The sequence below is a fragment of the Rhincodon typus genome, chromosome 30 (assembly GCF_021869965.1).
Source record: "Rhincodon typus isolate 14 chromosome 30, sRhiTyp1.1, whole genome shotgun sequence".
In the NCBI taxonomy this organism is placed as follows: Eukaryota; Metazoa; Chordata; class Chondrichthyes; order Orectolobiformes; family Rhincodontidae; genus Rhincodon; species Rhincodon typus.
Window position 1 is genome coordinate 1,424,345 of NC_063361.1, and position 23,671 is coordinate 1,448,015.

At 41.9% G+C, this 23,671-nt stretch overlaps 1 protein-coding gene across 1 annotated transcript in view; it reads left to right on the forward strand.

Annotated features, from left to right (window-relative positions):
• ddx42 (DEAD (Asp-Glu-Ala-Asp) box helicase 42) overlaps nt 1–23,671 on the forward strand; it is a 262,098-nt gene that overhangs the window by 220,280 nt on the left and 18,147 nt on the right. Inside the window, exons 7-13 of the mRNA XM_048614381.1 lie at nt 1,388–1,564; nt 7,141–7,269; nt 8,565–8,664; nt 10,221–10,268; nt 12,088–12,185; nt 21,506–21,782; nt 21,868–21,926. Coding sequence (XP_048470338.1) covers nt 1,388–1,564; nt 7,141–7,269; nt 8,565–8,664; nt 10,221–10,268; nt 12,088–12,185; nt 21,506–21,782; nt 21,868–21,926 — 888 coding nt within the window. The remainder of the gene's footprint in view (nt 1–1,387; nt 1,565–7,140; nt 7,270–8,564; nt 8,665–10,220; nt 10,269–12,087; nt 12,186–21,505; nt 21,783–21,867; nt 21,927–23,671) is intronic.

The following is a 23,671-nucleotide window of genomic DNA, read 5'->3' on the forward strand; positions in this document are numbered from 1 at the left end:
GCTCTCCCATTTGGATACTTTTACGGTTGACTGATGCCAGCAGTGAATGAGCTCCACTTCAATTTGCCAATCAGTTCTTGTGAAGTTCTAACTAGGAGAGCACAGGTCCAGTAATGTTTCATCCTGACAAAGGCATTAGTAGCTCTCTGGGCCATTCCTGGTTTGCATCAGCCAACTCTAATTGAGAAGCTTCATCAGCTCTAGGCAACAGTAAAATTCTGAGAAGTCATTTTTTTTCCTAAAGTTGGGTTGCAAAGTACCCAAGGAAATGGGAATTCTTTTGCAAGCAATCTGTTGGTCAATCCATTCCCTTTTTCATTTCATCTGTTGGAATGTATGCAGAAAGGAGATGGCTTCTATAACATGAGGCATCTTTCGCCCAACAAGAATCCCTTAAACATCGATGTTGAAGCAGAGACATCCTTCAAAATTCTTCCATCTGTTTCACAATTCGTGGCTCCATTACCTTTGGAATTTAACTGTTTCTTAACCATTTGTTTGCTTTGAAATTATATCAATTAATTTTAAATGTTTTGACTGATCCTCCTTATCTGATTTTTTACTTTGGCTTTTGCCTTAAGTGAACGTATTTTCCCTTACTTCATGCCCATTTCTATCTCTGCTCTACTCGTAAAATTAGACTTTTAAGATTTCATTGTTCATCAATAACATCCACATCACTTCCCTTCTTCACCCTACTTGCCTTCATCCAGTACTGTGTTGATGTTGATTCTGTCTCCTTAAAATCCACTTGCCTAAAATAGAAGCTCTTCTTTTGTTTTAAGTGTCAAGCTGCAACCTCCTCCATTGTCCCATGGATCCCTTACGTAGCATCTGGTTCCCTTTCACCCCTTGGATTTTCATTGACAGTAAAGTCATTTCATTGTTGTGTTCTGAAAAATTGCTTTGCTCCTAGTTTAAGTCATGTAATCTATTCTTATTCAAATTGACTACCTTGAGGACAAAGCAAAATGATATGGATACTGGAAATCTGAAATACAAACAGAAAATGCCAGAAATATATGTTGGTCTGAGTTCAGAATTAAACATGTCTCTACTGCAGCATTACTTAGAACAAATTGAGCAGTGTCATTGGGAATGGTGGAGTAAGGGCTGTTTTTTTAAGATTGAGCTGTATTATAAAATTGCTGTGGAGTAAAGGAAACTTTGCTCTGATATCCACTATGTTCTCCCATGCTAGACAATGCTTGATACTAACGCTAGATGTCTGAAATAGCATGTTTGATTGACTGGCACATCTCCTCATCTATAAGAACCAAAATTCATAACAAAAGCCTTGACTTTCTTAGAATGCTGTAAAGTAAGATTGTTAGAAAAAGGATAACTGCACAGTGCTAATTATGTATGTATGTATGTTTGAACACAGGGTGTCCCCATTGCGCTGAGTGGCAGAGACATGATCGGAATTGCCAAAACTGGGAGTGGTAAAACTGCAGCCTTTATCTGGCCAATGTTGATTCACATCATGGACCAGAGGGAGCTGGAGCCTGGGGATGGGCCTATTGGTGTGATTGTTTGTCCAACCAGAGAACTTTGTCAGCAGGTACCATCAACAATGCTAATCTACAAAAGCGATTGGTTTCTGCCTTTGCAGTGCTGGCAGCTAATGCAGTACCAATTAGGAACAGAGCTTTGGATGTAATGGCTTCTCAAGTTAAGAAATGATTGTTCCTTATCCTGTAAAATTTTGTCTTTGAATGTTAAGGCTGAGCTGTTAATTTAAAAAAAAAACTCCAGTTCAAATCTGCAACAAGAATACCTGAAATAAGGCAAGTATCACTGTCTATTAAAACAAACGTTGAAAATGTTGGAAACCAAAAAGCAGTCAGAATCTGTGAAAGAAGCCATCAAGTTAACAATTATTCTGATGAATGTCCCAACCTGAAACATTGGACTGGATTTTACAATAGAATCGGAGGAAGGCATGACAGCAGTTTCTCACTACTGGCTGGCATGCTGATTTCCTGCCTCTGGCCTTATTTCAGAAAGGAGATTTCTTGGGGAAGTGACTACTGTCTACGTACAAATGGCAGGTAACCAATTAGATTGGTTCAGATGCCAATTTGAGAGTGCTTTCTAGATGACGGTCAGGGCCCTGACGTGGCTGGACCTTGTTGCTAGAATGCTGGCAGAGTACGGGGCAAGCTGTGTATGTTGCACAGCAGGCCAGCATGGATTTGCTGGTTTGGTTGGGCCGTAGCCATGCAGCTGTCCTCTGGAGATTTACCGATGCACATTGATGGTCTGTCAGCTGTGACCAAGGTTACTTTTTACTAAATATACAATGTACCTCGAAAAAGAGGATAATATTAGAACATTGAGCTTGGAGGCAAACAGTTAGAAGAGCATCTCTGGGTAGGTTGTGTTAATGGACCACTTCTAGCAAGTAAACTAGGTTGAGACCCTGTTTGGCCCCAGCATTAAGACCCCAACGTCCACAGTAGAATCCAGCCTATTTACTTCATCTGTTCTCTACACAAATGCTTACTGACTTGCTGTGTGTGTTTCCAATACTTTTGGTTTCATTTTGTTCTCAGTAAATCTGATAGGCCTAGTTTATTGGCAGCTCATGTGTCTCAGATGTTTGAGGCTGATGCTGTCACGGTCCCATATGAATAGCAGAATCCACAGAAAGTAATCAGGGGGTATAGCTGATATCCTGGTCCTCTAACGTCTAGAACTGAGGCAAATTATTGTAATCCCACTTGAAACCTTTTCTGATACCAGGTAGCTCCAATGTCTTTTAGGGAAGGAAACGGCTACCCTTACCTGGTCTAGCCTACATGTGACTCCAGATCCACAGCAATGTAATTGACTCTTAACTGCCCTCTGGGCAATTAGAGATAGGAAATAAATGCTGGCCAGCAACATCCTCATCCCATGAAATGAACAAAAACAGCTCCGTATGAGCTGGCCTGGAACAGAAAATGCCAGAAATACACAGCAGTACCTGTGGAGAAGAATATTTTAGATTTGATTTTTCACTGCATACCGGAAACAGTCACTCTGTTTCTCTCTCTGCAGATGCTGCCAGACCTCCTGAGTATTTCCAGTGTACCCCTTTTCTCTTTGTTTATCCTACATATTCCTGTTCCAGGTTTCCAGCACCCACAATACTGTAATTTGCTTTTGTTAAAGCTGATCTCTGTCAACACAAACCTGGGCGGTGTTACACCTCCCTTGGTTAGGATGCTGGAATTCAAGCCCCCTGCTATTCCTGGAATCATCTCAAAAGTTAAAGATCTTTCAGAAGTGTGCAAAATGCCCCAGTTTTTACCTGATCTTGAGACCCAAGTTGACAGAAAGCACAGACAATGTTTTTGAACTCATCAAAAATTTCTGCTCATTACAAGTGAATAGACTGTAGCTACAGGTGAATATGAACTGTCAGTATATAACTCATAGAACGTAGAACATAGAACAGCACAGTACAGGCCCTTCGGCCCACGATGTTGTGCCGAACTTTTACCCTAAACCTAAGGTCTATCTAACCTCCACCGCTCCCTTATACTATCATCCATATGTCTTTCTAATAGCCGCTTAAATGTCCCTAATGAGGCCGACTCCACTACCCTCTCCGGCAATGCATTCCATGCCCCTACCACTCTAAGTAAAGAACCTACCTCTGACGTCTTCCCGATATGTACCTCCTTTCACTTTAAAACTATGTCACCTCGTAAAAGCTACCTCCACCCTAGGAAAAAGTCTCTGGCTGTCTACTCTATCTATACCTCTGATCATTTTGTACACCTCTATCAAGTCACCTCTCATCCTTCGTCGTTCTAAAGAGAAAAGCCCTAGCTCTCTCAACCTTTCCTCGTAAGACCTTCCCTCCATTCCAGGCAACATCCTGGTAAGTCTCCTCTGCACCTTTTCTAACGTTTCCACATCTTTCCTGTAATGAGGTGACCAGAACTGGACACAATACTCCAGATGTGGCCGAACCAGGCTTTTATATAGCTGGAGCATAACTTCACGGCTCTTGAACTCAATCCCTCTATTAATGAAAGCTAACACACCATACGCCTTCTTAACAACTCTATCCACCTGGGTGGCAGCTCTCAGGGAACTGTGAACATAAACCCCAAGATCCCTCTGCTCCTCCACACTGCCAAGAATCTTTCCGTTAACCCTGTATTCTGCTTTCAAGTTTGTCCTTCCAAAATGAAGCACCTCACACTTTTCAGGGTTAAACTCCATCTGCCACTTCTCAGCCCAGCTCTGCATTCTATCAACGTCCCTTTGTAACCTAGAACAGCCCTCCGCACTGTCCACAACGTGACCCACCTTCGTACCGTCCGCGAACTTGCTAATCCACCCTTCCACTCCTTCATCCAAATCATTTACAAAAATCACAAATAGAAGAGGACCCAGAACAGATCCTTGTGGTACACCACTCGTAACTGAGCACCAGGTTGAATATTTTCCGCCCACTACCACCCTTTGTCTTCTAAGGGTCAGCCAATTCTGAATCCAGTCTGCCACATTACCCCGTATCCCATGCCTCCTTACCTTCTGCATGAGCCTACCATGGGGAACCTTATTAAACGCCTTACTTAAATCCATGTATACCACATCCACTGCTCCACCTTCATCCACGTGTTTGGTCACCTCTTCAAAGAATTCAATAAGGTTTGTGAGGCATGATCTACCCCTCACAAATCTATGCTGACTATCACGAATCAAATTGTGCCTTTCCAAGTGATCATAAATCCTGTCTGTCAGAGCCCTTTCCAATAATTTGCCCACCACTGACGCAAGACTAACTGGCCTGTAATTTCCGGGTTATTCCTGTTCCCTTTTTTGAACAAGGGAATGACGTTTGCCTCTTTCCAATCCTCCGGCACTATACCCGTGGACAGTGTGGACAAAAATATCATCGCCAAAGGCCCTGCAATCTCATCCCTCGCTTCCCATAGAATCCTTGGATAAATCCCGGGGGACCTATCTATCTTCAACTTCCTCAGAACTCCTAGCACATCTTCTTTATTAACATCAACCTCCTCTAGCCTACCTGCCTGTTTCACAACGTCCTCCTCTACAACTAGGTCCCTCTCAGTTGTGAATACCGCAGAAAAGTATTCTTTAAGGACCTCTCCTATCTCTTTAGGCTCCGTGCACAGATTCCCTTTACAATCCTTGATCGGCCCTACCCTTTCTCTGGTCATTCTCCTGTTCTGCACATACGTGTAAAAAGCCTTGGAGTTTTCCTTGATCCTGTCCGCCAAGGTTTTCTCATGCCCCCTTATAGCTCTCCTAAACTCCTTCTTCAGCTCCTTCCTGGCTAACTTGTATCCCTCCAGAGCCTTTTCTGTTCCTCGTTTCCTAAACCTTACATAAGCCTCCTTCTTCCTCTTAACCAGTCGTTCGACCTCTTTCGAGAACCATGGCTCCCTCACTCGACCACATCTTCTCTGCCTGCTAGGGACAAACATATCGAGCACATGCAGTATGCATTCCTTAAACAATCTCCATATTTCTGTGGTGCTGTTCCCTGACAACATCTGTTCCCAATTTATGTTACCCAGTTCTTGCCTAACTGAATTGTAATTATCCTTCCCCCAGTTGTAAATTTTACCCTGCCGTATGTACCTATCCTTATCCGTGACTATCGTGAAAGAAACAGAGTTACGCTGGCTACAGCCAAAATGCTCTCCTACCAACAGGTCTAACATTTGGCCCGGTTCGTGGCCAAGCACTAAATCCAAAATGGTCTCTCCTCGTGTTGGTCTATCTACATACTGTGTCAGGAATCCTTCCTGAACGCACTGGACAAAATCTGCTCCATCTAAACTATTACAACTAAAATGTTTCCAATCAATATTTGGAAAGTTGGAGTCACTCATGACTACAACGCTGTGACTTCTGCACATTTCCAGTATCTGGCTCCCAATCCGCTCCTCTACTTCTCTGCAACTATTAGGGGGTCTGTAAAAAAAACCCCAACAAAGTGACTGCTCCTTTCTTGTTCCTGAACCTCAACCCAAACTGACTCTGTAGACATAAGATTTTTTTAAAACTCTTACTAGTTAAAATTCTAACCCCTTATAAACTGCCCCTTACAGACAGGGAAAAAACATGGATATTCTGGCCAGAGGGAAGTATTAGGAAAGCACTTCAGTAGTTCCTGTTCACGGGATATGTTGAGATGGTTCTTGAGCTGATCAGAAGGCTGCTTCTTGGACGTCCTTCTCCAAATGTTTTCTGTTTGCAGGAGGTACATGGTGACTGGTTCACACTTACAAAGGTCTCTGAGTTAATTAATTAAAAGCGCAGCTTTACAGCAACTGCGCAAGGCAAAATAAACAGGTCCACTTCAGACTTAAAGTAGCTTTTACTTAGCGAATAGGGAGAGCTCCTGAGCTGGTGGAGATCTGGTGGCTTCTCACTTGCCTGTTAAAAGCCCCAAGCTGTTCAGCTACTGAGAACCAGTCTTACATTTGTTGACAAGCAGAGGGCCTTTATCATTAGTCTGTGGACTACTAAGCAGTAATCAATCATGTTGTCGTTTGAATCTCTATTCATACTCATCTTTGACTCCAGCTCATCTGCACCTTCACCTACTACTTCTTGAACCAGCACCTGTGTAAACAATGCTTATAATGTGTGTCAAATTTCTTGCTTTCAAAACCTTCAACTATCCTTGGTTTTTAAAAGTCTTTTTTTCCCCATTTCAGCCCACAAACAAAAACGCAGAAAAATAAAAAAGCAGAATTTTTACAGCTGCACATTGACAGATTGAGCCACCAAAGCCTTAACTCTAGTTTGCTTTAGTGGGAGTAATCATTTGCACTGCTCCACGTCATAATTGTAATTAAAGAAATTATGTTGATACTGATTTAATTAGTGGCTTAATCTGCTGTTACTTTCATTGTCTACTGTACTGAATTCGGATTGGTCCGAACATTGAAGTCTTCCACCTTGGCTTGTTAGGCTTTTCATGTACTTGTCAACAGAAGGTCAGATTTCATACTTTCGCACTTCATAATATAAACTCAGCAATTACTGTCACAGCTACCCCCAGTTTAGGTTCTTGTAGTAAAATACACTTTGCGTGATGTGACTACAAGTCTCCCTGTATGATCAAAACTAAATTAGCTCACTTCATGAAATATACAGATCCATTCTGAATGTCGCAAGTTTGGAAAAGCCTACAACCTGAGGTCAGTGGCTGTCTATGGTGGAGGCAGCATGTGGGAACAAGCAAAGGCTCTTCAAGAAGGGGCAGAGATCGTCGTTTGCACACCGGTTAGTATAAAAGGTGGAAAACCTGAAGAGATTGAGTAACCAAATGTCTTCCAGAGTACTAGATCAAAGAAGTAAATAACAAAATTGCTGCTGCTGTCAAAAATAGTGAAGCTGTACAGTACAGTGTCTATAAATTGAAATGTCTAATAGATTTTGGGAGGCAGTGACATAGTGAAGATGTCACTGGGCTTGTAATCTAGAAACCCAGAATCTAGAATCAAATGGTGAAATTTGGAAATTAAAATCTGGAATTAAAAGCATTTTTTAAATTCACTGTCAGCAGTTATAAAAGTCCATCTGGGTCGCTAATGTCCTTACCCAGTGTGCCTGTATGTGAATCCTGACCCACAGCAATGTGGTTGACTCTTCACTGCCTGATGGGCAATAAATGGTGGCCTGGCTACTGACACCTACTGTGAATGAGTTAAAAAAGAAACCAAGTGTTAACATTGAAGATCAGCTGATTAGACCATCTGTAAAGTTAGCCTTAAAATCTAGATTTTTAAATTATACATTTTTCAGAATTCACTAAGAAGAAAAATAAATACGAGCATATACAGACACTTTTCACAAGCATAGGTCGTTTCCGAAGTGACTTGATAATTTACGTGTTTTTGAACTATAATTATTGTAATATAAGGAGCAAGGGAGTCAATTTTCACATAACAAGCTCCAAGAACAACAATCACTTTTTGTGATAATGATTAAAGAATAGATATTGGCCAGAGTCTAGGGATAACTCCTGTTGTTCTTCTGAATAGTACCGTGAAATCTTTTACATCCATTTAAGAGGGAAAATGAGACTGCGATTTAATGTCTCAATCAAAAGATGGCAACTCCGACAGAGCAACACCCCCTCATGACAACCTTGAAGTGTTGGCCTTGATTTTTGTGCTGAAGACCTGACTTGAACTAACGACCTCTGCTCAAAGGCAAGAGTACTCCCAACTGAGCCATTGCTGACACTATCACTACTTGTTTAAGCTACCTCTGCCCTTCAGTGCTGGATTGAGAATTATTTTTACCATTTTTCATCAATTTTGCAATGGCTGTCAAATATTTCTTATTGGGGTTATCAGAATGTACACAAGACTTTTAAAAATATGATGTTTGAAAAACAGTAGTGTACAATTGATTATAAAATATCTTTTGAAATTCCAATCATATTAATATTCAAGAAATAGAAATTGATGCAAAATTTGAACAGTGAACTTGGTGTCCATATGAACCACAAAACAAATTGTTTGACGTTACATTCTGGTTGCTCCTTCTTACTTTGTTGTTGTTTCCCCTAGGGCCGATTAATAGACCATGTGAAAAAGAAAGCTACCAATCTCCAGAGAGTGACCTATTTGGTGTTCGATGAAGCTGACAGAATGTTTGACATGGGCTTTGGTAAGAGATTAAAATGTGTAAAAAGTAAAAAAAAAAATTATTTTTAGTTGATTTGGTGAATTTAACATGGTGGTCTCTTGGATCCTTACATTTTAATGAATATGATATTTTGTAATTTTATGCCACTACACTTTTGCACATATTTGAATGAATTTTTCAATGAACCAGGAATGATGGGCTGAATGGGCTTCTTTTATGTTGTACAATCCTGCTTTAAAGGCATCTTCACAAATTGCTGCTGCTTCTCCTACCATCGCTGTCAGAGGCACACACAAGTACTTCAGCTATACATGTTCGGTCCAGCATACATTTACTTACAACATTAAAATTACGAATTTAGATGCTTTAATTAAAGAAGGTAAAGCAGTGGATGTCTCCATGGACGTTACTAAATCATTTGACGAAGTCCCTCATGGTAGGCTGGTCCAGAAGATTAGGTCACATGGGATCCGTGAGTTTGCAAGTTGGATGCAAAATTGACTTGGCCATAGAAGACAGTGGGTAGTTGTGGAGAGGTGTTTTTCTGACTGGAGATCTGTGACCAGTGGTGTTCTGCAAAGATTAGTGCTGGGATCAGCATTGTTTACAATACATACAAATGTTTTGAATGAAAATGTCGGTGGTCTGATTAGTAACTTTGCAGACGATATGAAAATTTGTTAAGTCATGGAAAGTGAGGATGGAATTTAATCCAAACTACTGTGAGATGATGCATCTAGAGAGGTCAAATGCAAGAGGAAAGTGTACAGTAAATGAGGGAACCCTTGGGAGCATTGATATACAGTGGGATTTTGGGGTGCAAGTCTGTGGCTCCCTGAAAATGACAACATAACTGATAAGGTGGTAAGGACGGCTACAGCATGCTTGCCTTCATCAGTTGAGGCATTGAGTATGAGAGTTGGCAAATCATAGTGCAGTTGAATAAAACTTTAGTGAGCCACATTTGGATTATTGTGTGCTGTTCTGATCAGCACGCTATAGGAATGATATGGAGGCATTGGAGAGCATGCAAAAGAGGTTTATCAGGATGTTGCCTGGATTGGAGTGACTAGCTATAAGGAGAGGGGTTGGACAAACTTGGATTGTTTTTGCTAGAGCGTTGGAGGCTGAAGGGTGACCTGATAGAAATATATAAAATTATGAGGGCCATAGTTAGGGGTTGACAGTCAGATTTTTTTCCCAGGGTGGAAATGTTAAATACGACGGGGTGTAGGTTTAAGGTGAGAGGGGGGGAAATGTTTAAAGGAGATGTGCGAGGCAAGTTTTTTATTGCAGAGGGTGGTAGGGTGCCTGGGAAAGTGGTTTTAGTTTAACTTAGTCATACCTGTGAACAGGTAATGAATAGAGGGATACAGACCGTGTGCAGGTAGATAGGATTATTTTAGAATGACCCAGTGGTCGGCACAGTCACGGTGGACTGAAGAACTTGTTCCTGTGCTATACTGTTCTATGTTCTAGATGCCATACACACACAATGTTACCTCAACAGATAATAACATCAAGATGAATACTTTTTATGATGTAATATCTAATGATAAATTTTTTATCTTTTGCAGAGTATCAGGTCCGATCATTAGCAAATCATGTCCGTCCAGACAGACAGAGTAAGTGTTAATGTTTTATTGTATTCTTTGTTGTGTTACCAGTGTGAGCTCAACTAAAATTTACCATTTACAGCAGTGATTGTACTGAGAAATTTGAGCTATTATTCATTCAATAGCCTGAAATCCTTTGAATCGTTTTATAACGAAGGGTGTAAACTCAAAACTAATCCTTAGAAGCTAGTTGAAACACATTAGGAGATGGTGGAACCAGTTAGGATGATTCATTTAGATACAGACTAGACTTCTTCCAGGAAAAAAGTAACATTTAGGACTACGTATAATTTGAGAAATGACACATACTAAGTATAGAATACTAGGGAAAATCAAGTGATTTTGGATCAATGATTCCCAGAACCCTCTGGTGCTAGGGGTTTCCTGCAGCTTGTCTGGGCTTTTTTTGAACTCATGAATTGCTTGGATTTAGCGATTCCATTATTGTTGTATAGTGTTGTATTAGTGTTGACAGAAGGTGAGCTGGTAGGAGTAACATAGGTCATATTCATGTAATCTGAAAATGTTTGCAGTAATGTAATAAACCTCTGTTTACTCTATTTCGATCAGAAAGGTAGCCATCTTCGTCCAACTTGAAAGAGTACAGCAATTACCAGTTTTATTTGTTAGATTCATTCCTTACTCCTTATTGTGAACAGGGAAGTGTCTAATTAACTATAACTTAAGAAAAGCAGAAAATAAAACTGAACTCGCCTGTCACGAAATGACTGCAGTCCTACATCCAAATGGATGACTCTTCGCTGCTTTCTGAAGTGACCTGATCAGATTCACTGTTTGTTCATACCATGATTCAAGAAGGAGGCCCAGTGACACCTTTTTTGGGACTCCGAAGTTATGGGTAATAAGTGCTGACTTTAACAACAATGCCTGCCTGCTGAGAATAAATTTTAAAAAGACGCTGCAGGATTTCAGGGCTGAGACTTTTTTTTTCATTTATGGGGTATGGGTATCCCTGACTGAGCCAGCGTTTATTGCTCATCTCTAGTTGCCCTTGAGAAGATGGTGATGAGCTACCTTCTTGAACAGCTGCAGTTCATTTGGATTAGAAAAACCATTAGCGGGGGGAGTTCCAGGACTTTGACCCAGTGACACTGAAAGAGCGACAATATGTTTCCAGATCGTGAAAGTGAGTGGTTTGGAGGGGAATTTGCAAGTCGTGATGTTCCTATGTGTCTACTGACCTTGCCTTTTTCGGTGGTAAGGATTTTGTAGGTGCAGCCAAAGGAACCTTGCTGAATTTCTGCAGTTCATCTTGTAGAGGTTGCATACTGCTGCTACTGAACATTAGTAGAGGGAGTGGATGCTTGTGGATGTGGTGCCAATCAAGTAGGCTGCTTCATCCTGGATGGTATTAAGCTTCTTGAGTTTTTTTGAAGCTGCACCCAAAGAGGCAAATGGGGAGTATTCTGTCACACTCTTGACTTGTACCTTGTAGGTGATGGACAGGCTTTTGGGAGTAGGGAGGTGAGTTACACCATCATGATACAATTTTATGGACTGACTACTCTGCACATCCTGAAGTTACCTTCCACCCATGTTTGGGGTTTACAATCATGATTGTACTTAAGCAGTCCTTAGAATCCATTCATTTTTATTCCGTTTAGCCATGCTTACCACTTAAGTCACCTCCTCTCAGAACTTCAGAATCTTACTTTTCTGGCCCCTCATAATCTAAACATTCTATACTTGAGATTAAAACATATGAAATTGATGTTTCAATGATTGGCTGGCAGTAGATTTCACAGCCAGGCTGTGTAATTTCATAGATGTGTTACCAACATACTCTTAAAGTTGGATTGTTTTACAGCTCTGTTGTTCAGTGCCACCTTCCGGAAGAAGATTGAGAGGCTGGCTCGTGACATTCTCGTTGACCCTATTCGAGTTGTACAGGGAGACATAGGAGAGGTAATGGCCATCTTATTGTTGAACTTGGCTTGATCTTCCATATTAATATTAAACTCAATAAAGTTTGAGCTATTTCCAGCTGTAATCGTGGGATGTATTGAATAGGAGTCCGAGTATTTGAGTTGTATGCTGAAATCTTTTGCTAACTGAGTACCCAACCTTTACTGTAGGTTAGGTGTTCCTTCCTGGGAAGCAAAGAGGGATATCAGGAGAGCTTTATCCCTGCAACGGTGTTTGAAACCAAAAGTGACACACATGGTCCTTCGCTGAGATCCTTCGTAATTTTGTGTTTAGCGTTGTTTCCGAAGGAAATTATATGAACACATCAACTTTAATATCGTCTGCAGTCGTGGCAAACTCATGTCACTTTGATCTAAGTCTAAATTATTGATGAAAACAAAGAGGTTCTGGTATACAGCACTGTGGAACCTCACTGGAAAAAGCTTTCCAGTTACAAAAATATGTATTGACTATTATTAGCCTTTTCTTTCTGAGGCAACATCTTTATCGTTTGTGGGATGTGAGCATATCAGCACTTGTTACTTATCATATTGCCCTTCAGCTGAATGGCTTGCTAGTCCATTTCTATAAATGATTTATATTTATAAATGATTTGGATCAGAATATAGGAGGCATGGTTAGTAAGTTTGCAGATGACACTAAAATTAGTGATAAAGTGAACAGTGAAGAAGGTCATCTAAGAGTACAACGGAATCTTGATCAACGGGTCCAGTGGGCCAAGAAATAGCAGATGGAGTTTAATTCAGGTAAATGTGAGGTGTGGCATTTTGGTGAGACAAACCAGGGTAGGACTTAGACAGTTAATGATAGGGCCCTGGGGAGTGTTGTTGAACAGAGGGACTTAGGGGTGCAGGTTCGTAGTTCCTTGAAAGTAGCGTTGCAAGTACACAGGGTGGTGAGGAAGGTGTTTGGCACCCTTGCCTTCACTGGTCAGAGTATTGAGAATAGGAGTTGGAATGTCATATTACAGCTGTACAAGACATTGGTATGGCCACATTGGAGTATTGTGTACAATTCTGGTCGTTCTGCTAAAGGAAGGATGTTATTAAACTGGAAAGAGTGTAAAAAAGATCAACAAGGATGTTACCTAGACTGGAAGGTTTGAGTTATAAGGAGATGTTAGATAAGCTAGGACTTTTTTCCCTGGAATCTAGGAGGTTGAGGGATGTCCTTATAGAGGTTTATAAAATCATGAGGAGCTTTGATAAGGTGAATAACTAAGATCTTTTCCACAGAGTAGGGGAGTCCAAACTAGAGAGCATGGGTTTAAAGTGAGAGGGAAAAGATTTAAAAGGGACCCGAGGGGCAACTTTTTCACACAGAGGATGGTGCATATATGGAACAAGCTGCCAGAGGAAATGGTTGAGATGGGTACAGTTACAACATTTAAAAGACATTTGGACAGGTACGTAGATAGGAAAGGTTTAAAGGGATATGGGCCAAATGGAGGCAAATGGGAATAGTTCAGTTTAGGAAACTTGGTTGGCATGGATGAGTTGGGCCAAAGGACTTGTTTCCTTGCTGTATGACTCTAGTTCAAAGGTCACTTCAGAGTCAGTCACTTCGCAGATGTGCTAGAGTCATGTGTAGGTAAGATTTCCTTCGCTAAAGAACATTTGTTACAAAATCCCATCTTGTTCACAATCGAAAGTCGTTTCAGAGTTACCATGACTGAGACTAGCTTTTAATTCCAGATTTTATCAATTGAATTTAAATTTTACTAGCTCCCAGCATATTTATTGGCTTTTGCATTAGTAGTCCAGTAACATTACCACTACACCACTGCCTCCATTTGGATTCAACTTGTGGTGTGTAGTTTTAATTTTTTGACTTAACTAGTTATGTCGAGATCACTTAGAAGATTTACTGCAGATACCCCACTTTCTAGTGACATGTATGACATGACTATGCAACATGGATGTGTCTGCAGAATAACTCCCCTTGGTAATGCACGATGGCAGTGGCATTGTAGTATTTCCGCTGGATCCAGTTAATGTGCTAGTGACCCAGGTTTGAATCCTATCACAGCAGATGGTGAAATTTGAATTCAGTTAAAATCAGAAATTATAAGTCTAATGTTGACCATAAAGCCGTTGTCGATTGTTGTAAAAATATATTTGATTCACCCTGTGTCCTTTTGTGACTCCAGAACAATAGCAGTGTGGTTAACTCTTAACTGCTGTCTGAAATAGCCTAGCAGGACACTTGAATGTATTGGCCCCTAAAAAGACTCAAAAGGGGAATGAAACCAGACACAGCATCTGGCATCACCAAAAGCACCAGTAACGGCCATGGCATACTCAGCCCTTTAAACCCTGCAAGGCCCTCCTTGATAACACGTGGAAGACAGTGCCAAAATTGAATTAATGAATGAATGATTTATTGTTACTTGCATTTTACAATGAATAATACAGTGAAAAGCTTCAACAGTTGCCACAATCTGGTGCCACTTTGAATAGTTTAAGAATAAAAGATATAACTGAAAGAGAGTCCTGAGCTGGCTTACCAACCACCACCCCTCCTCCACCGCCTCACTGCTCCCACCTAGGAGTCGCCAATCTTTAGGCACCATCTCTTCGTCATTGGGCCTACCTCACCAATGGCGATGTCAGGTTCCGTGCTGAACCCATACTCGCCCCGCAACCAGGAGTCCTGGCTCTAGGCATACGATTCTGCAACCGCTGCCTCACCAATGCCACGAGTCCCCCTCCAGCTGCTCACCTCTGAGATGTCTCCTTGCTTGCACGCCATCTTGAAAGGTCCACTACCACCACCACCTCCGATTGATGGAGGAGCTTTGCCACCACCAATCCTGAATGCCAGGTGGACATCCCTGCTACCGCTGCCACCACTGCCTCCAGTCACCATCCGGAGCCGCATCTACTGCGGCCTCAGAGTTTTCTCACAAGTCAGTTGAGCAACTTCCATGCATTGTCCCAGACAGCACCAGCACCACCAGCACCACCATCCCTGACAAACCGAACAGAGCTGGCGGTGCAGTGGAATAAATTCTGGAGGGATTTTCCCTGGAATTTCTCAAAATTGACTCCAGACATAACTGCTAGACTAGATCAGCAGCAGTTGGTAAGAGAACTAACAAGAAGGAGAAACAAATTTGACCTCATCCTCTGCCTGTTGCAGATGCGTCTGTCCATGACAGTATTGGTAAAAATGACCAGCGCACAGTCTTTGTGCGCTATATTGAGGATACCTTGATAGTGTTACACAACACGATGCACGGCTAAATGGCATAGACTTCAAACAGATCTAGCAACTCCAGACTGGGCATACATGAGGTGCTGTGAGCCATCAGGAGCAGCAACAGAATCATGCTCCAACATAATCTGCAATCTTGGGCCCATTCATATTCCACACTTTATTCAACAGCCAGAGACAACTCTAATTCAATTAAGACTGTAGGAGAGCATGCCCGGAGCAACATGAGGCATATCTATACTGGTGAAGCTTAGAACCAAGACTACTTGCATGACAAATAACATAAGCAGCAAGTGATAGACAAGGCTAAGCAATTCCATGAGCAACAAATCAGATCTAACTCTACAGACTTGCCATATCTAGTCATGAATGATGTTGAATAGTTAAACCAATAAGAGGAAGAAGGTTTGTAACAGTCCACCACCTTAATTATGGGGAAGCCGAGCGCATCATTGCAAAAGATGGGGCTGAAACATTTGTAACAATCCTCATCCAAATATGCCGAATAAGAGATATATCTTCGCCTCCTCCAGAGATCCCCAACATCACAGATGCCAGTCATCAGCCAATTCAAGGGTCACTCCTAATCTGGATACAGCCTTCGTTCAAGCATGGACAAAAGAGCTGACTTCCAGGGGTGAGGTGAGAGTGATTGCCCTTGACATCAAGGTTGTGTTTCACTAAGTGTGGCATCAAGGAGCTCTAGCGAAATTTGAGTGAATGGGAATCAAGGGGAAAATTCTTCGCTGGTTGGAGTCATGCCTGGCACGTAAGAAGATGGTTGTGGTTGTTGGAGGTCAATCATCTCAACTCCAGGACATCACTGCAGGGGTTTCTCAGGGTAGTGTCCTAGAACTAATCAACTTTAGCTGCTTTATCAACGACCTTTCTTCTGTTGTAAGATCAGAAGTGGGGATGTTCGCTGATGATTACGCAATGTGCAACACTATCTTCTTCGATATTGAAGCAGTACTTGTTCAAATGCAGCAAGTATCCACATTTGGGGTGGAAAATAGCAAGTAACATTTGAGCCACACAAGAACCGAACAATGATCATCTCCAACAAGTGAAAATCTAACCTTCGCACCTTGACGTTCAATGGCATCACCGGCATTGTACCATCCACTATCAGCATCCTGGCAGTTACCATTGACCGGAATCTGAACTGGAATAACATAAGTACTGTGGCTACGTGAGCAAATCAGACAGCGACTCATCTCCCGACTCTTGAAAGCCTGTCTTTCATCTACAAAGCACAAGTCAGGTGTGTGATGAAATACTCCCCACTTGCCTAGTTGAGTACAGCTCCAACAAACACTGAAAAAGCTTGATACCATCCAGAACAAAGCAACCCACTTGATTTGCACCACACCCAGAAACATTCAATCCCACTACCCCTGATGTTCGGTAGCAGCAGTGTGTAACCTCTATATGATGTACCGCAGAAATTCACCAAGGCTCCTTGGAGACCACCTTCCACACCCACGGCCATTACATCTGGAAGGACAAAGGCAGCAGATACATGGGACCACTGCCATCTGCAAGTTGCCCTCCGAGCACTCACTATGCTGACTGGGAAATATACCACCATTCCTTCAGTGTCACTGTGTCAATATCCTGGAATGTGTATTTGCTCCCAGGAGTCACAGTTAGCGATGTCACTGACGATTACAGGGCATCTGAAAGGTAGGGGATGATAAGTCAGAAGTCCCAGTACACATTGGTATGAATTGTATAGGTAGAATAAGGGATGAGGTTTTACATCAAAAATTCAGGGATCTAGGCAGTAGAGACAAAGGGAGCAGTATGTGTGTGGAGCCAAAGGACATTGATAGGATGTTAAATGAGTACATCACTTCTGCATTCATTTGGGAGGAGGAGGATGCAGGGTCAGAAATTGAGGAGGGGGACTGTGAGGCTCTTAAACAGATTGACATAAGGAGTAAGGTGGTGTCAGAGGATTTGGCAAGCTTAAAAGTGGACAAACCTCCAGGTCCAGATGAATTGTGTCCCAGGCTAGTATGGGAGGTGAGGGATGAAATTACATGGGCTTTGACCCAAATTTTAATTCTTCTCTGGTCACAGGGGAGGTGCCAGAGGACTACAGGACAGCAATATGGTCCCACTTTTCAAGAAGGGTGACTGGGATAAACCAGGAATTGCAAACCAGTGAGTCTAACATCAGCGGTTGGAGAAGATTCTGAAGGAGAGAATTAATCACCACTTGGAGTGGCAGTGTTTGATTCAGGATAGTTAGCATGGCTTTGTCAGATGGAGGTCATGCCAAACAAATTTGATATTTTTCAAGCAGGTGGTCAGATGTGCAGTTAAGGGTCATGCAGTTAATGTAGTTTATATGGATTTCAACAAAGCCTTTAACGGCGTCCCATGTCAGAGACTGATATAAGAAGAGATCCAGGGTACTTTGGCAAATTGGATCCAAAATTGGCTTAGTAATAGGAGACAGACATTGATTACAGAAGGCTGGGTGACTGAAGGCCAGTGTCAAGTCGGGCACCACAGAAATCAGTTTTGAGTCCCTTACTGTTCGTGGTATACATGTATAAATGGTACAGATGAGAGTATGGGAGTTGGGGGGGGAATTATTGGAGATGACATGGAGATTGGCCGTGTGGTTAACACTGAGGAAGAAGGTCTTAGGTTACGGGAAGATATTGATAGGTTGGTCATGTGCCCAGATCAGTGGCAAATGGAATTTTAACTCTGAGGTATTACTTATTGGAAGCAGTAACAAGACAAGGGAGTACTCAGTGAATGGCAGGACACTAGGATATTCAGAGGAACAGAAGGATCTTGGGGCTCGTCCACAGATATCTGAAGGAGGCAGGACAGGTTAATAGGATATTTACGAAGGCATATGGGGTATTTGCCTAAATCAGTTGTGGCACAGATAATAAGAGCAGGGAATTGGAACTGTACAAAGTTTTGGTTAGGCCACAGCGGGAGTAGTGTATGTAACTCTGGATGCCACATAATAGGAAGGATGTGATTGCATTGGAGAGGGTGCACAGAAGATTCAGCAGGATGTTGCCTGGGTTGCAGCATTAGACCTAGGAAGAGAGGCTGAATAGCTTGGGTTGTTCTCTGTAGAGTAGAGAAGACTAAGAGGGGATCTGATTGAGGTGTATAACATTATGAGAGGCATGGACAGGGTGGATAGAAAGCAGCTGTTCATAATTGAAGAGTGGCTAATGTGGGGCATAATTTTAAGGTGAAGGACCAGGGATTTTACAGGGGATTTGAGGGAATATTTTTAACCTAGAGAGTGGTAGTGGTCTAGAATGCACTGTCTGCGAATGTAGTAGAGATGGGAAACCCCATTTTAACAATATGTTTGGACACTGGAAATGTCATAACATTCAAGGCTTTTGTGAAGTGCTGGAAAGTGGAATTAGTGTGGATAGATCGGTACAGACTTGATGGACGGAAAGACCTGTCCTGTGCTGTATGACTGTTCACTGTGCAAAAGATGCTGTTATGAGGAGAGATTTGGACAGTTAGAGTTAGGACAATGCAACAGCAATATGATTGCCATAACCACGGTGTGATAGGAAGGGCGCAGAATATGACAAACAACACTCTAACCCACAGATGCTGCCAGACCTGCTGAGCTTTTCCAGCAACTTTGTTTTTGTTCCTGATTTACAGCATCCGCAATTCTTTTGTTTTTAACACTCTAACCTTATTTGCTGATGTAGAGAAAAATGGTAAAAATATAAAATTAAAGGCTCTTTACCTGAGTGGGTGGAGCAAATATAACTGGAGGAATTGATGGTACAATTTTAACTAAATAACAAAATTATAGCCACTTCAGAGACATGGTTACAAGTGGTCAAAGCTGAGATTTGCATATTCAAGAGAAATTTCTGAAGGACAGGAAGGAAGGTAAAGGAAATCGGATAGATCTGTTGGCAAAGGTGTAAGAAATAATATTGGCTCAGAAGATGACGATGTTGAATTAGTTTGGGTGGGGATAAGAAATAACAAAGGAACGAAGTCACTGGTGAGTAGTTTTATTGCCCTCCTAACAGTAGTAATACTGTAAGACAAAGTATAAATCGAGAAATAGTGAGCGTTTATATGAAAGTTGCTGGAAGAATACTAAATGATCATATAAGTTAGCGCAATCAAAGTAGCAAAGCTAGTATTGAAGTTGGGTATAGGGTGTGTTTGGGACAGTTTGTCAGGAGGAGGATACAAATAATCTACAAAGGCTTGTAGTTAGATTGAGTGAGTAGATAAAATTTTGCCTATGGAGTAAAAGATATGGGAAAAATAAGAGGTTGTCCTCTTTGGTAGGAAAAATCAAATTATTTGTATTCATTATTTAGTATATTTATATGGAGAGACTGCAGAAAGGATGTAATAAAAACAAAGCTGTTGGAAAAGCTCAGCAGGACTGGCAGCATCTGTGAAGGAAAAAACAGAGTTAACATTTCAGGTCTGGTGACCCTTCCACAGAACTCAAAACGTTAACATGGAGGTACAGCAAATAATTAGGCAGGCGTAAGGAATGTTTTTTTATTGCAAGAGGTGTAGTGATTGTAACGAGGTCAGCCAGGTGGACCTCTTAGAATATGAGTTCCCCAACTGGGGCTGTTAACCTGGTCCAATCAGGGAGCCCTGGCTGACAGATATAAACAGGTGTGTCAGAGGTTCTGTTCACTCTGAGAGCTGGCTCTCAGGAAGCCAGACCAGTGTCAAGTACTATGCATGTGTAAAGAAAGGGTGAGAGGGATGGAGTATGAAGCATTTAAGTTTTGATAGCATTGTAGAGGTCATTGGTGAGACCGCACTTGAAGTGCTCCATACAATTTTTGTCTCCTTACTTATGAAGGGATATAGTTGGATTGGAAGCAAATCGAAGAAGGTTCACTAGGCTGAAACATAAGATGTAGGCATTAGCTTTATGAAAAAGGTTTCAGCTGGTTTGGCCATGCTCATTGAAGTTTGAAGAATGAGGAAGCATGTAAGATTTTGTGGGGCTTAACAGAAAGATGTTGAGAGGATATTGCCTTGTATAGAGGAATCTAAAAGACCATTGTCTAACTCGGCCTTGAATATAGTCAGATTTTTGATCTATAGGGGAGTTGAAGTTATGAATGCGGTTGGTAAGTGGAATTAAAACCACGTTCAGATCAGCCATGATTGTGTTAAATGGCCGAACAAGCTTCAGAGGCTGAATGGCCTACTCTTACTCCTCTGATTTTTTTCTTTAAATGATTTTATGTCCTTAAGTAAGTTCCCCGAACACATTTCAGAAATCCCTCCCAGTCCTTACATTTTATTCTAATTTTATTCCAGTTGATATTGGGTAACTTATGTACCCTAATTATCATCACTGTGCTGTAGTTCTTACTCAACTCTGTGATTTTTCTGTAGATTTGTTCATCCTTTCTTTTCTAACCTATACTGCCACCTATTGTCATTCTAGGAACATCTGGGCAGGGCTGAAGGTTATGTGCTAATTAAGCAACGATTAGGTGAGAACTGATTGTATGTGTGTGTGTTTGTGTATGCATACATACACACATTTGATAGGTGGCACAGTGGTTAGCACTGCTGCCTTACAGCCCCAGGGACCCAGGTTCAATTCCAGCCTTGGGCGACTGTCTGTGTGGAGTTTGCACGTTCTCCCCTTGTCTGCGTAGGTTTCCTCCGGGTGCTCCGGTTTCATCCCATAGTCCAAAAATGTGCAGGGTAGGTGGATTGGCCATGCCTAAATTGCCCGTAGTGCTTAGGGATGTTTAGATTAGGTGGGTTTGACATGGGAAATTAGGGGAATGGGTCTGGGTGGGATGTTCTTCGGAGGGACGGTGTGGACTTGTTGGGCTGAATGGCCTGTTTCCGCACTGTAGGGATCCTATATAAGGAACAAGTAATAGGTGTGTTAGAGTTTTGTAATGTGTAAATTGAAATGCAACTGACCAGAAAAGCATACATCTGGGATCTGTCGGATGAACCTTTAACCTCAGGTGTTAAACTGTAATTGGCACTACAGCCTATTCCCACATGGCTATTTGTGCTTGTATCTCACCAAACTTATATTTGTTCTGATTTAGGCCAACGAGGACATTACTCAGATCGTGGAGATTCTTGCAGCTGGCCCTGACAAGTGGGACTGGCTCATGAGGCGGCTGGTAGAGTTGACATCTAGAGGCAGTGTTCTGATTTTTGTGACCAAGAAAGCTAACAGCGAAGAGCTTGCTGCCAATTTAAACCAGGAAGGATACACTGTTGGGCTGTTACATGGTGATATGGATCAGAGCGAAAGAAACAAAGTCATATCCGACTTCAAAAAGAAGTCAATTCCTGTTCTTGTGGCTACAGATGTAGCAGGTGAGTATTTCCCTACCCAAGAGGGATTAATTGTGGCCATTTGTCAAGATTACCACCTCCAATGTTTTTTGCCATGCCTTTACAGCACTTTGCAAGTGGAACTACAAAATGCGTACTGCAGTGTTGGGGCTTTTACTTACGCTTGTAAGTGAATCATTGCAATTTTCACCATTTATGGGCACTCAGTGGTTAGCACTGCTGTCTGTCAGCGCCAGGGACCGGGATTCAATTCCACCCTTGGGCAACATTCTGTGTGGAGTTTGCACGTTCTCCAAGCGTCTGAGTAGGTTTCCTCCGGGTGCTCCTGTTTCCTCCCGTAGTCCTCAGATGTGCAGGTTAGGTGGATTGGCCTTGGGAAATGCAAGGTTACAGCAATAGGGTGGGGGGAGTGGGTCTGGTTCGGATGCTGTTCGGAGGGTCACTGTGGACTTAATAGGCCGAATGGCCTGTTTCTCCATTGTGGGGACTGTATGATTATAGTCAGTGTGTTAGTTTCATGCAATTTATTCATTGTACAAGCAGGACAGTTAATTGAGCTGATAGTTCCTGGCCCTAAATAAATTGCAAAATTGCCAAAAGTATTTCCTATAACTGAAAATAAACTTGCTAGTCCCACCAGCACTTAGTTATTATTCCTTCGATGAAATCTGTTTAAAGTTTCATTGATAACTTACATGGAAAGGGCACAAATTGATATCTTTGAACACTGATTTTCTCTTGCAATTGTTGTCTGTAAAGGAACGGTAGTGTCAATAGTAGCAGCTGCAAAGCAGGTTGAACTCCACTGAAGTTTGACTTGGTAAATAATTAATGATAAAAAGCTAAAAGTAAAATAATAACGAAGTGCTGGAGAAACTGAATTGGTCTGACAGTATCTATGGAAAGATAAACAATTACTGATTTAAGTCCAATTTGATACTTCTTCAAAACTCAGAACCAGGAGTCTTTTGAGCCTGCTCTGCCATTTGATATGACTGATCTCATCTTGGCCTCAATTCTATTTCCTTGCACGCTCTCTGTAACCTTTCAACCAATTATTAATTAAAAACCTGCTTATCTCCTCCTTAAATTTACTCAACGTCCCAGCATCATCGTACTCTGGGCTAGTGGATTCCACAGATTCACTACCCTTTGGGAGAAATAATTTCTATTTATTGCTGTTTTAAATCTACTATCCCTTCTCCTAAAACTATTATCTCTTATTCTAGATTATCCCATATGAAGAAACATCCTTTCTACATGTATTTTTTTTTCAGTCCCTTTATCATCTTTGGGCAGCACAGTGGCTTAGTGGTTAGCACCGCTGCCACACAGCACGAGAGACCCGAGTTCAGTTTCAGCCTTCGGTGAATGTCTGTGTGGAGTTTGCACATTCTCCCTCTGTCTGCATGGGTTCCTGCCGGGTGCTTTGGTTTCCTCCCACAGTCCAAAGACATGCAGCTTAGGTGAATTGGCCATGCTAAATTTCCCCATAGTGTCCAGGGATGTGCAGGTCAGGTGGATTAAGCAGGTAAATGCTGGGTTATGGGGATAGGGTAGGAGTCTGGGTGGGATGCTGTTCGGAGGGTGGTTGCAGATTTGATAGGCCAAATGGCCTCTTTCCCCACTGTAGGGATTCTGTGATCTTCTATACCTCTACTAGGCGGAAGAGAGGTGGAACGTTGATGGATATTATGCTCCTATGAAAGTTATAAAAGTTATAGCAATGTTGAGATGCCGGTGTTTGACTAAGGTGGACAAAGTTAGAAGTCACATGATACCAGGTAATATTCCAATAGGTTTATTTGCAGTCACAAGCTTTTGGAGCGCTGCTCCTTCATCAGTGAGGTGAGGGTGTTCAGAGACCAAGGATATCAAACAATGATTATAAAGAAACTAAGCACAAATAG